Source organism: Taudactylus pleione, unplaced genomic scaffold (genome assembly GCF_031769625.1).
Source record: "Taudactylus pleione unplaced genomic scaffold, aTauple2 ptg001330l, whole genome shotgun sequence".
Classification (NCBI taxonomy): domain Eukaryota; kingdom Metazoa; phylum Chordata; class Amphibia; order Anura; family Myobatrachidae; genus Taudactylus; species Taudactylus pleione.
The window spans coordinates 123719-137884 of record NW_028285730.1 but is presented as its reverse complement, the minus strand read 5'-3'; the positions used below and the strand labels follow the sequence as shown (position 1 = coordinate 137884).

Below are 14166 nucleotides of genomic sequence, written 5' to 3'. Positions count from 1 at the left end.
GACATATTAGCAGAGTATAGCATAGTGCACCTGGGCATGTGACCTATTAGCAGAGTATAGAGGAGTGCACCTGGGCATGTGACCTATTAGCAGAGTATAGCGGAGTGCACCTGGGCATGTGACCTATTAGCAGAGAATAGTAGAGTGCACCTGGGCATGTGACCTATTAGCAGAGTATAGAGGAGTGCACCTGGGCATGTGACCTATTAGCAGAGTATGGAGGAGTGCACCTGGGCATGTGACCTATTAGCAGAGTATAGCAGAGTGCACCTGGGCATGTGACCTATTAGCAGAGTATAGCAGAGTGCACCTGGGCATGTGACCTATCAGCAGAGAATAGTAGAGTGCACCTGGGCATGTGACATATTAGCAGAGTATAGCAGAGTGCACCTGGGCATGTGACCTATTAGCAGAGTATAGCAGAGTGCATTTGGACATGTGACCTATTAGCAGAGTGCACCTGGGCCTGTAACCTATTAGCAGAGTATAGCAGAGTGCGCCTGGTCATGTGACCATTTAGCAGAGTATAGCAGAGTGCACCTGGGCATGTGACCTATTAGCAGAGTATACAGGAGTGCACCTGGGCATGTGACCTATTAGCAGAGTATAGGGGAGTGCGCTTGGGCATGTGACCTATTAGCAGAGTATAGCAGAGTGCACCTGGGCATGTGACCTATTAGCAGAGTATGGCAGAGTGCACCTGGGCCCGTGACCTATTAGCAGAGTATAGCAGAGTGCACCTGGGCCCGTGACCTATTAGCAGAGTATAGCAGAGTGCACCTGGGCCCGTGACCTATTAGCAAAGTATAGCAGAGTGCACCTGGGCATGTGACCTATTAGCAGAGTATAGCAGAGTGCACCTGGGCATGTGACCTATTAGCAGAGAATAGTAGAGTGCACCTGGGCTTGTGACATATTAGCAGAGTATAGCAGAGTGCACCTGGGCATGTGACCTATTAGCAGAGTATAGCAGAGTGCATTTGGACATGTGACCAATTAGCAGAGTGCACCTGGGCCTGTAACCTATTAGCAGAGTATAGCAGAGTGCGCCTGGTCATGTGACCATTTAGCAGAGTATAGGGGAGTGCGTCTGGGCATGTGACCTATTAGCAGAGTATAGTGGAGTGGGCCTGGGCACGTGACCTATAAGAGTATAGCAGAGTGCACCTGGGCATGTGACCTATTAGCAGAGTATAACAGAGTGCACCTGAGCATGTGACCTATTAGCAGAGTATAGCAGAGTGCACCTGGGCATGTGACCTATTAGCAGAGTATAGTGGAGTGCACCTGGGCATGTGACCTATTAGCAGAGTATAGAGGAGTGCACCTGGGCATGTGACCTATTAGCAGAGTATAGAGAAGTGCCCCTGGGCATGTGACCTATTAGCAGAGTATAGAGAAGTGCCCCTGGGCATGTGACCTATTAGCAGAGTATAGCAGAGTGCACCTGGGCATGTGACCTATTAGCAGAGCATAGCAGAGTGCACCTGGGCATGTGACCTATTAGCAGAGTATAGAGGAGTGCACCTGGGCATGTGACCTATTAGCAGAGTATAACAGAGTGCACCTTGGTATGTGATCTATTAGCAGAGTATAGAGGAGTGTACCTGGGCATGTGACCTATTAGCAGAGTATAGCAGAGTGCACCTGGGCATGTGACCTATTAGCAGAGTATAGTGGAGTGCACATGGGCATGTGACCTATTAGCAGAGTATAGTGGAGTGCTCCTGGGCATGTGACCTATTAGCAGAGTATAGCAGAGTGCATCTGGGCATGTGAGCTATTAGCAGAGTATAGCGGAGTGTGCCTGGGCATGTGACCTAATAGCAGAGTATAGAGGAGTGCACCTGGGCATGTGACCTAATAGCAGAGTATAGAGGAGTGCACCTGGGTATGTGACCTATTAGCAGAGTATAGAGGAGTGAACCTGGGCATGTGACATATTAGCAGAGTATAGCTGAGTGCACATGGGCATGTGACCTATTAGCAGAGTATAAGGTAGTGCACCTGGGCATGTGACCTATTAGCAGAGTATAGGGGAGTGCACCTGGGCATGTGACGTATTAGCAGAGTATAGCGGAGTGCACCTGGGCATGTGACCTATTAGCAGAGTATAGGGGAGTGCACCTGGGCACATGACCTATTAGCAGAGTATAGGGGAGTGCACCTGGGCATGTGACCTATTGGCAGAGTATAGCGGAGTGCTCCTGGGCATGTGACCTATTAGCAGAGTATAGCAGAGTGCACCTGGGCATGTGACCTATTAGCAGAGTATAGGGGAGTGCATCTGGGCATGTGACCTATTAGCAGAGTATAGGGGAGTGCACCTGGGCATGTGACCTATTAGCAGAGTATAGAGGAGTGCACCTGGGCATGTGACCTATTAGCAGAGTTTAGGGGAGTGCACCTGGGCATGTGACCTATTAGCAGAGTACAGTGGAGTGCACCTGGGCATGTGACCTATTAGCAGAGTATAGCAGAGTGCGCCTGGGCATGTGACCTATTAGCAGAGTATAGAGGAGTGCACCTGGGCATGTGACCTATTAGCAGAGTATAGCAGAGTGCACCTGGGCATGTGACCTATTAGCAGAGTATAGGGGAGTGCACCTTGGTATATGACCTATTAGCAGAGTATGACAGAGAGCACCTGGGAATGTGACCTATTAGCAGAGTATAGCAGAGTGCACCTGGGCATGTGACCTATTAGCAGAGTATAGAGGAGCGCGCCTGGGCATGTGACCTATTAGCAGAGTATAGTGGAGTGCACCTCGGCATGTGACCTATTAGCAGAGTTTAGGGGAGTGCACCTGGGCATGTGACCTATTAGCAGAGTATAGGGGAGTGCACCTGGGCATGTGACCTATTAGCAGAGTGTAGCGGAGTGCACCTGGGCATGTGACCTATTTGCAGAGTATAGGGGAGTGCACCTGGGCATGTGACCTATTAGCAGACTATAGCAGAGTGCGCCTTGGCATGTGTCCTATTAGCAGAGTATAGCAGAGTGCACCTGGGCATGTGACCTATTAGCAGAGTATAGAGTGCACCTGGGCATGTGACCTATTAGCAGACTATAGAGGAGTGCGCCTGGGCATGTGACCTATTAGCAGAGTATAGCAGAGTGCACCTGGGCATGTGACCTATTAGCAGAGTTTAGGGGAGTGCACCTGGGCATGTGACCTATTAGCAGAGTATAGAGGAGTGCACCTGGGCATGTGACCTATTAGCAGAGTATAGCATAGTGCGCCTGGGCATGTGACCTATTAGCAGAGTATAGGGGAGTACACCTGGGCATGTGACCTATTAGCAGAGTATAGCAGAGTTCACCTGGGCATGTGACCTATTAGCAGAGTATAGCAGAGTGCGTCTGGGCATGTGACCTATTGGCAGAGTATAGTTGAGTGCGTCTGGGCGTGTGACCTATTAGCAGAGTATAGATGAGTGCACCTGGGCATGTGACCTATTAGCAGAGTATAGTGGAGGGCACCTGGGCATGTGACCTATTAGCAGAGTATAGCGGAGTGCACCTGGGCATGTGACGTATTAGCAGAGTATAGGGGAGTGCACCTGGGCATGTGACCTATTAGCAGAGTATAGTGGAGTGCGCCTGGGCATGTGACCTATTAGCAGAGTGCACCTGGGCATGTGACCTATTAGCAGAGTATAGTAGAGTGCACCTGGGCATGTGACCTATTAGCAGAGTATAGAGGAGTGCACCTGGGCATGTGACCTATTAGCAGAGTATAGTGGAGTGCACCTTGGCATGTGACCTATCAGCAGAGTATAGGGGAATGCACCTGGACATGTGACCTATTAGCAGAGTATAGCAGAGTGCACCTGGGCATGTGACCTATTGGCAGAGTATAGGGGAGTGCACCTGGGCATGTGACCTATTAGCAGAGTATAGCAGAGTGCACCTGGGCATGTGACCTATTATCAGAGTATAGTGGAGTGTGCCTGGGCATGTGACCTATTAGCAGAGTATAGAGGAGTACACCTGGGCATGTGACCTATTAGCAGAGTATAGCGGAGTTCACCTGGGCATGTGACCTATTGGCAGAGTATAGTGGAGTGCACCTGGGCATGCGACCTATTAGCAGAGAATAGAGGAGTGCACCTGGGCATGCGACCTATTAGCAGAGTATAGGGGAGTACTCCTGGGCATGTGACCTATTAGCAGAGTATAGGGGAGTGCACCTGGGCATGTGACCTATTAGCAGAGTATAGCAGAGTTCACCTGGACATGTGACCTATTAGCAGAGTATAGCTGAGTGCACCTGGTCATGTGACCTATTAGCAGAGTATAGAGGAGCGCACCTGGGCATGTAACCTATTAGCAGAGTATAGGGGAGTACACCTGGGCATGTGACCTATTAGCAGAGTATAGCAGAGTGCACCTAGGCATTTGACCTATTAGCAGAGTATAGGGGAGTGCACCTGGGCATGTGACCTATTAGCAGAGTATAGGGGAGTGCACATGGGCATGTGACCTATTAGCAGAGTATAGCAGAGTGCGCCTGGGCATGTGACCTATTAGCAGAGTATAGGGGAGTACACCTGGGCATGTGACCTATTAGCAGAGTTTAGGGGAGTGCACCTGGGCATGTGACCTATTAGCAGAGTATAGCAGAGTGCACCTGGGCATGTGACCTATTAGCAGAGTATAGCAGAGTGCACCTGGGCATGTGACCTATTAGCAGAGTATACAGGAGTGCACCTGGGCATGTGACCTATTAGCAGAGTATAGTGGAGTGCTCCTGGGCATGTGACCTATTAGCAGAGTATAGAGGAGTGCACCTGGGCATGTGACCTATTAGCAGAGTATAGTAGATTGCACCTGGGTATGTGACCTATTAGCAGATTATAGAGGAGTGCGCCTGGGCATGTGACCTATTAGCAGAGTTTAGGGGAGTGCACCTGGGCATGTGACCTATTAGCAGAGTATAGCAGAGTGCGCCTGGGCATGTGACCTATTAGCAGAGTATAGCAGAGTGCACCTGGGCATGTGACCTATTAGCAGAGTATAGCAGAGTGCGTCTGGGCATGTGACCTATTATCAGAGTATAGTGGAGTGGGCCTGAGCATGTGACCTATTAGCAGAGTATAGCAGAGTGCACCTGGGCATGTGACCTATTAGCAGAGTATAGCAGAGTGCACCTGGGCATGTGACCTATTAGCAGAGTATACAGGAGTGCACCTGGGCATGTGACCTATTAGCAGAGTATAGCGGAGTGCTCCTGGGCATGTGACCTATTAGCAGAGTATAGAGGAGTGCACCTGGGCATGTGACCTATTAGCAGAGTATAGTAGATTGCACCTGGGCATGTGACCTATTAGCAGATTATAGAGGAGTGCGCCTGGGCATGTGACCTATTAGCAGAGTTTAGGGGAGTGCACCTGGGCATGTGACCTATTAGCAGAGTATAGCAGAGTGCGTCTGGGCATGTGACCTATTAGCAGAGTATAGCAGAGTGCACCTGGCCATGTGACCTATTAGCAGAGTATAGCAGAGTGCGCCTGGGCATGTGACCTATTAGCAGAGTTTAGGGGAGTGCACCTGGGCATGTGACCTATTAGCAGAGTATAGCAGAGTGCACCTGGGCATGTGACCTATTAGCAGAGTATAGTGGAGTGCTCCTGGGCATGTGACCTATTAGCAGAGTATAGAGGAGTGCGCCTGGGCATGTGACCTATTAGCAGAGTTTAGGGGAGTGCACCTGAGCATGTGACCTATTAGCAGAGTATAGCAGAGTGCACCTGGGCATGTGACCTATTAGCAGAGTATAGCAGAGTGCACCTGGGCATGTGACCTATTAGCAGAGTATATCAGAGTGTGTCTGGGCATGTGACCTATTATCAGAGTATAGTGGAGTGGGCCTGAGCATGTGACCGATTAGCAGAGTATAGCAGAGTGTGCCTGGGCATGTGACCTATAAGAGTATAGTGGAGTGCACATTGGCACGTGACCTATTGGAACAGTGACCAGGGAAGGACCCTGGGATCCGTAACTTGATAATTGTATGATGTAAATATATCTATATAGCCACAGACAATACACTGGCAGTATACTTGCCTCGGATTTACAGGATGATAAGTGAGTTACGCTGCAGAGGTGCTGTTATCAGTTAGTCCACATATAGTACAGCTTAACCAGGTCATTATTTAACCAGGTAGAATAATAAGGTGGTGTTATGAAACACCAGAGTATTTGTATAAGAGCCCTAGAGCCATGCTACAGAGGTCTTCTGCCTATAATAGCCGCCCATTGTTCCCTTAGAGTAGAGTGCACTCACTGGTACTTAGGATGCAGCCAAGTCCTAAAACTATGGACAGTAGGAACTTACACAATACTCTGCTCGCAGGATGATTTGCTGGAGTAGTATTAACAAGGCGAAATACAGACAGAAAAGGTTATAGATGCTGAAAGCACCTACAGGACCTAATGAACGCAATCGCAATGCTGCCGCCGCAGCACAAGATGCAGACGCCCAGCACTATATAAAGTCACCCCCTTACCTTTACTCACATCCACAATAGCACACTATACTGCGTACACATTGGTAACATCGAGAACCATCGAACCATTAGCATAATACTGGTTGACCTGACCTCACTCAGGATTTGGGCCGCTTCCTGTGTGCATCTAGTACTCAAGCTGCGTCTTCCGACGAGGGGCTTAATTATGCACGCCCCTGTAATGCCGTTCAAACACATAGATGCGGCTGCGTTCCTCTGACCACCCCCCGTCACCACCCACAAACGGTCACTTCCGGTCAATCAATGTGTGCTGAGACTGCGTGCTCCTTCCTGACCGCAGTGGAGTGTTTGCGCACTGCGATGCATACGCATGTGCAGATTGCAAACATTAACCGGGTGCGTGCAGTTTCATGGCTGCGTTCCTTGCTGAATCAGGCCCTAAGGCTCACAGCGTGACCCACTTCATACGCTGATGCCGCTGGTGTCCACTATTATCCACCTTGTATATGTACCACAAATAGTACACACATATCTAATACATACATCACATAGTACACACATATCTAATACATACATCACATAGTACACACATATCAACAAGGCTGACACCCGCTGGGAGCAGGAATTGTGACGAGGTCCAGGAATAGGTTGATCGCTGGGCAGAATACACGGTGAAGGGGTCCAGGTTTAGGATGGGAAACACGTGTAAGCGGAGAATCATTGCATGGCCCTCAGAAACAGCTCTGTTCTGCTTAGAGAGGATCCTGCTGGAGGTAACTGGATTGTAGGCAGATAATTATCTTTATTTTCCCTGCATGTGTTCCATATGTCCTCGTGTCTGTATCTCACATGCTCCAGCGTAAACCACTCACCTGACCCAGATGTTGGTGGAATAAAGGAGAATGAGGAACAGTAGTGTGTGGGAGGGAGAGAGGCTGCTCCGGCAGCGTCACCAGGCCGCATACGGTGCAGAAGCGCACGTACAGCTGCACTACAGAGGGGGGGGGGGGTGTGGCAGATGTATAATATGAATACACACATAATGCATGTATTTGTCCCCCTTGCATTGCAGAATGGTTTGGTCCAGCCCAGGTACAAGGTTACTTGATTCTTTTGCAGCCCCTATATAAGATCTTGTTTCTGCATTGCGGTGCCCAGGTGCAGCTGTCATTCACTCTGCACAACTCCTTCTCCTCTACCGGTGCACACTGCTGCCCCTCCACTAATGCACCCGTCTCACTCCGCAAACCCAGTACGCCAGCAGAAATCTAGGTGCACCTGAGCCAATCCATGCGCCTGGTGGGTCTGAAGCTGCATTTGCGCTGCGGAGAAGCCATTTTGTAATTTGTAAATCACCTCTTCAGTTTTAGTTGCTTTACAGAGAACTGCAACATTGTTTCAACAAAGTAGAAAATTTACAAGCTGCCTAGTTCTATCTGCAATAGACCAGTAAATAGTGTTGGGTATGGGATGCCGGTGCTTGGGATCCCGACTGGGTTAGAATACCGACGTCTGTTGGTAAGTATCCTAACCCTAACCTCCCTCCCTGCACCCTAAACCTAACCCTCCCCCCCTAGTGCCTCACTCTAACCCTCCCCTAGTGCTTAACCCTAACCTTCCCCCTAGTGCCTAACCCTGACCCTCCCCTTAGTGCCTAACCCTAACTCTCCCCCCTAGTGCCTAACCCTCCCCCACTAATGCCTAACCCTAACCCTCCTCCCTAGTGCCTAACCAACCACCTCCAGTGCCTAACCCTGACCCTCCCCCTAGTGCATAACCCTCCCCCTCTAGTGCGAAACCCTAACCCTCCTCCCTAGTGCCTAACACTCCCCCTCTAGTGCCTAACCCTGACCCTCCCCCTAGTGCATAACCATCCCCCTCTAGTGCCTAACCCTGACCCTCCCCCTAGTGCATGACCATCCCCCTCTAGTGCCTAACCCTAACCATCCCCCTCTAGTGCCTAACCCTGACCCTCCCCTTAGTGCAAAACCCTCCCCCCCTAGTGCCTAACCTTCCCCCTAGTGCCTAACCCTCCCCCTCTGGTGCCTAACCCTGACCCTCCCCCTAGTGCATAACTCTCCCCCTCTAGTACCTAACCCTCCTCCCTAGTGCCTAACCATCCCCCTCTAGTGCCTAACCCTCCCCCTAGTGCCTAACCCTCCCTCTCTAGTGCCTAACCCTCCCTCTCTAGTGCCTAACCCTAACCCTCCCCCTAGTGCCTAACCCTCCCCCTAGTGCCTAACCCTAACCCTCCAACTAGTGCCTAACCCTAACCCCCTCCTCTAGTGCCTAACCCTTCCCCTCTAGTGCCTAACCCTAACCCCCTCCTCTAGTGCCTACCCCTCCCCCTCTAGTGCCTAACCCTAACCCCCTCCACTAGTGCCTAACCCTTCCCCTCTAGTGCCTTAACCTAAACCTCCCGTCTAGTGCCTAACCCTAACCCTCCTCCTCTAGTGCCTAACTCTAACCTTCCCTCTAGAGCTTAACCCACCCCCTCTAGTGCCTAAACCTAACCCTCCCCCTCTAGTGCCTAACCCTCCCCCTCTAGTGCCTAACCCTAACCCTCCCCCTCTAGTGCCTAACCCTCCCCCTCTAGTGCCTAACCCTAAACCCTCCCCCTCTAGTGCCTAACCCTCCCCCTCTAGTGCCTAACCCTAACCCTCCCCCTCTAGTGCCTAACCCTCCCCCTCTAGTGCCTAACCCTAACCCTCCCCCTCTAGTGCCTAACCCTAACCCTCCCCCTCTAGTGCCTAACCCTAACCTTCCCTCTAGTGCCTTACCCTAACCTTCCCTCTAGTGCCTAATCTTAACCCTCCCCCTCTAGTGCCTAACCCTAACCTTCCCTCTAGTGCCTAACCCTAACCTTCCATCTAGTGCCTTACCCTAACCTTCCCTCTAGTGCCTAATCTTAACCCTCCCCCTCTAGTGCCTAACCCTAACCTTCCCTCTAGTGCCTAACCCTAACCCTCCCCCTCTAGTGCCTAACCCTAACCCTCCCCCCCTAGTGCCTAATCTTAACCCTCCCCCCCTAGTGCCTAACCCTAACCTTCCCTCTAGTGCCTAACCCTAACCCTCCCCCTCTAGTGCCTAACCCTCCCCCTCTAGTGCCTAACCCTAACCCTCCCCCTCTAGTGCCTAACCCTCCCCCTCTAGTCCCTAACCCTAACCTTCCCTCTAGTGCCTAATCTTACCCCACTAGTGCCTAACCCTAACCTTCCCTCTAGTGCCTTACCCTACCCCCAACCTTGCTACTTGCAGTCGGGATTCTGGCACCGGTATTCTGAGCCCTGGCATCCTGACAGCTGAGATTTCAACTACTTACTTCCCATTCAATATACTATAACAGCTTTAGCATGTGTTTTATTTCCACCAAAAGGAAGCAGAAGAACAACAATTTGAGGACCAAGAATCAGAGATGCCTGGTCCCTGTAGTTCTCTTCCTCACCAGCATTTGTTTGTAATGTGTTTTGCTTAGATATCACTTTGAAGTGAAGATCTCTCACAATAGAGATGAGCAGTTTAGCGCCATTGGCCTGATTTTGATTTGGACGTAAAGTGGGCACAAGAGGGTGTGGCCGTGGCGGGCAGAATTTCTACCTTATGCTAATGCAGGTATCCGTACGGCTTCATACGTATAGTGGCCGCCGCCCAGGCTTTTTGCATCTGCAGCCGCCATCATTAGTACCATCCCTTGCGTCATACAGTGCATCCGGAAAGTATTCACAGCGCTTCACTTTTTCCACATTTTGTTATGTTACAGCCTTATTCCAAAATGGAATAAATTCATTTTTGTCCTGAAAAGTCTACACACAATACCCCATAATGACAACGTGTAAATAGTTTTTTTGAGATTTTTGCAAATTTACATAAGTATTCACAACCTTTGCTCAATACTTTGTTGATGCACCTTTGGCAGCAATTAGAGCCCGAAGTCTTTTTGAATATGATGCCACAAGCCTGGCACACCTATCTTTGGGCAGTTTTGCCCATTCCTCTTTACAGCACCTTTCAAGCTCCATCAGGTTGGATGGGAAGCGTCGGTGCACAGCCATTTTCAGATCTCTCCAGAGATGTTCAATTGGATTCAAGTCTGGCCTGCTGAGAGATGAACCGTCACCCCAGTCTGAGGTCAAGAGCGCTCTGGAGCAGGTTTTCATCCAGGATGTCTCTGTACATTGCTGCATTCATCTTTCCCTCTATCCTGACCAGTGGCGTAACTTCATCCCAGGTGCCTGGAGGCAAGTTAAATGTTGGTGCCCCCCCCCACCCCCCAAATTAAAATGTACCACCCCCCCAGCACCTATGCCAGCCCCAGCTGCCGTCACCCCCCTATGCAGTTCCTTTTATACAATGCCCCCAGTAATGGTCCCCCTATGCAGTGCCCTCAGTAGAGGTCCCCCTATGCAGTACCGCCTATGTAGTGCCCCCCAATAGTGGTCCCCCTATGCAGTACCTCTAGTAGTGGTCCCCCTATGCAGTCCCCCCAGTAGTAAGGCCCCTGTAGTGCTCCCAATAGTATGGCCCCTGCAGTGCTCTCAATAGTAAGGCCCCTGTAGTAATGCTGCTGTAGTGCCCCCATATGATGCCCCCATAGTAAAGCCCCTGTAATGCCCCCTGCAGTGCCCCCTGTAGGGCCAATGTAGTGCCCCCAGTAGTAAGCCCCCTGTAATGCTCCCAGTAGTAAGCCCCCTGTAGTGCCCCCAGTAGTAAGCCCCCTGTAGTGCCTCCAGTAGTAAGCCCCCTGTAATGCCCCCAGTAGTAAGCCCCCTGTAATAAGCCCCCTGTAATGCTCCGAGTAGTAAGCCCCCTGTAATGCTCCGAGTAGTAAGCCCCCTGTAGTGCCCCCTGTAGTGCCCCCAGTAGTAAGCCCCCTGTAGTGCTCCCAGTAGTAAGCCCCCTGTAGTAAGCCCCCTGTAATAAGCCCCCTGTAATGCCTCCAGTAGTATGCCCCGTGTAATGCCCCCTGTAGTGAAACCCCTATAATGCCCCCAGTAGTAAGCCCCATGTAGTGCCCCACCCGCACACACAGACAAAAAACCCCAAAACTTACCTTAAACCCCGCTCCAGTGCCTGCTGCCGTCCGTTTCTGGTGCCCGCTCCTCGGAGCTATGGGAGTGACGTCACTCCCATAGTGCACTGCGGGACCTGGTAGCCGGAGCTCAGGACTGAGCTCCGTCCTCCGGCTACCGCTGGGGGGAGAGAAGGAGCCGGGCGCCCGCTGGTAACACACTCAGCGGGCACCCGGCAAATGGAGGGTGCAGGGGGTGCGACTGCACCCCCTGCACCCTCCGTAGTTACGCCACTGGAGGTGGAGCGCCGATCAGCGGCGCACCTTCTCCATGCAGCTCCGGGTGACAATAGAGCCAGGTGCCCGGTGGCAAATGACGCCATTGTCTCTGGGAGTTCCGCCACTGATCCTGACTACTCTCCCAGTTCCTGCCGCTGCAAAACATCCCCACAGCATGATGCTGCCACCACCATGCTTCACTGTAGGGATGGTATTGGCTTGGTGATGAGCGGTGCCTGGTTTCCTCCAAACATAACGCCTGGCATTCACGCCAAAGAGTTCAATCTTTGTCTCTCATGGTCCTTCAGGTGCATTTTGGCAAACTCCAGGCGGGCTGCCATGTGCTTTTTACTATGGAGTGGCTTCCGTCTGGCCACTCTACCATACAGGCCTGATTGGTGGATTGCTGCAGAGATGGTTGTCCTTCTGGAAGGTTCTCGTCTCTCCACAGCGGAAAGCTGTAGCCCTGACAGAGTGACCATCAGGTTCTTGGTCACCTCCCTGACTAGGGCCCTTCTCCCCCGATCGCTCAATTTAGACGGCCGGCCAACTCTAGGAAGAGTCCTGGTGGTTCCGAACTTATTACAGTTACGGATGATGGAGGCCACTGTGCTCATTGGGACCTTCAAAGCAGCAGATATTTTTCTGTACCCTACCCCAGATTTGTGCCTCGAGACAATCCTGTCTCTGAGGTCTATAGACAATTTCTTGGACTTCATGCTTGGTTTGTGCTCTGACATGCACTGTCAAGTGTGGAACCTTATATAGGCTGGTGTATGCGTTTCAAAATCTTGTACAATCAACTTATTTTACCACAGGTGGACTCTAATGAAGCTGTAGGAACATCTCAAGGATGATCAGTGGAAACAGGATGTACCTGAGCTCAATTTTGAGCTTCATGGCAAAGGCTGTGAATACTTATGTACATGTCATTTCTTAGTGTTTTTTTTATTACATTTGCAAAAATCTCAAAAAAACCTTTCACACGTTGTCATTATGGGGTATTGTGTGTAGAATTTTGAGGACAAAAATGAATTTATTCCATATTGGAATAAGGCTGTAACATAACAAAATGTGGAAAAAGTGAAGTGCTGTGAATACTTTCCGGATGCACTGTATACACATCTCAGAAAAGGGCGAAAGTCTGGCTCCACGCCCAGGACACTCCCACAAAACAGATATCTTGCATGCGCTTGCCAGCTGGCGCCCAGTGGCGTATACAGGGGGTGGGGCCTCTGAGCAGCAGAAGTCTCCTCTCTCTCCCTGTCTGATGTGCCGCTATACAGCGGCCGGTGGTAATGGACAGGTAAGAAGTGTTATGGGGGGAGGGGATAACACGGATGTCCCCCGCCCCCTGTATCTGCCCCTGTCCAGTTGACACCCAGAAATACCCCTTTTATGGACGGAAAACCGTACCCGCACAGAACCTCAGTGAAATACCTGGATGGATGCGTCCACATATTGCACCGAACTTGGAATCAGGCCCCAAATCTGCCCTCTGCATAATATATATATATATATATATATATATATAAGCGTTTTGCCATAATGACCTCCTAATAACCCATCTGCTTGTGTGCATTTGTCCTCAGCTTTGAGCAGTTCTGCATCAATTACTGTAATGAGAAACTGCAGCAACTGTTCATCGAGCTGATTCTGCGGCAGGAGCAGAACGAGTACCAGCGAGAGGGCATCGAGTGGCAGCACGTAAGTGTCAGCTCAGTTACTCATGTAGGGCCCTGACCCAACCTCTAGGCCAAGACCATTATCTTATACTCCTCCCATAGTCACAGGCGGGGCATTTTACTTACAGAGTCTAAGGCCACATGTGGCGGACGCCCACTAACAGTGTGAGAGGCCTGGGGGACCCTCGGGGTCTGCTGAGAATGTATATTCTGTGTATGTCACATCCTCAGATGGTGATAACAGGCGAAGGATTGCAGTGGTGTCACCTCTAAGTGAGTGGCATAGCTATAAGGGGTGCAGGCACTCCCTGCCCCCAGAACAGACACTACAGTGCACTCCGCCTGTGCCGCAGTCTTCCGTGTGATGTATGCTTAGAGGTGGGCGAGTGATCTGCTCATGCACCCTGTTCCGAATAAATCACATTGAAGATGGCACCGTTGCACAGGGGGCAGTAATCCGCCTCTGCCCCAAGTGCTATGGGTTTAATGAATAAGGGGGGGAGTGAGCTGCGGACGTATATGCCGACATGTCAGCAGCTGCGATAGCTGTAATATAGTAACGCAGCAGGTGGCATCGTGTCTCCTGCATGTATTTCTGATCCGAGCTGCGTCCTTGCATCGGATCATCTGCGCTTACAACGTCCAGTTGAGTGACGCAAGCCGTCCGCCGCAGATGAGTAGAACATGCCAGAAAATCTCTGTCAGTCGACGGAGACCCTG

The 14166-nt window shown here is 50.9% G+C and overlaps 1 protein-coding gene across 1 annotated transcript in view; it reads left to right on the top strand.

Moving 5' to 3' along the window:
- LOC148443113 (unconventional myosin-Id-like) overlaps positions 1–14166 on the top strand; it is a gene marked incomplete at its 3' end in the record, with an annotated part of 199590 nt that overhangs the window by 88446 nt on the left and 96978 nt on the right. The window contains exon 10 of the mRNA XM_088463194.1: positions 13354–13468. Coding sequence (XP_088319320.1) covers positions 13354–13468 — 115 coding nt within the window. The remainder of the gene's footprint in view (positions 1–13353; positions 13469–14166) is intronic.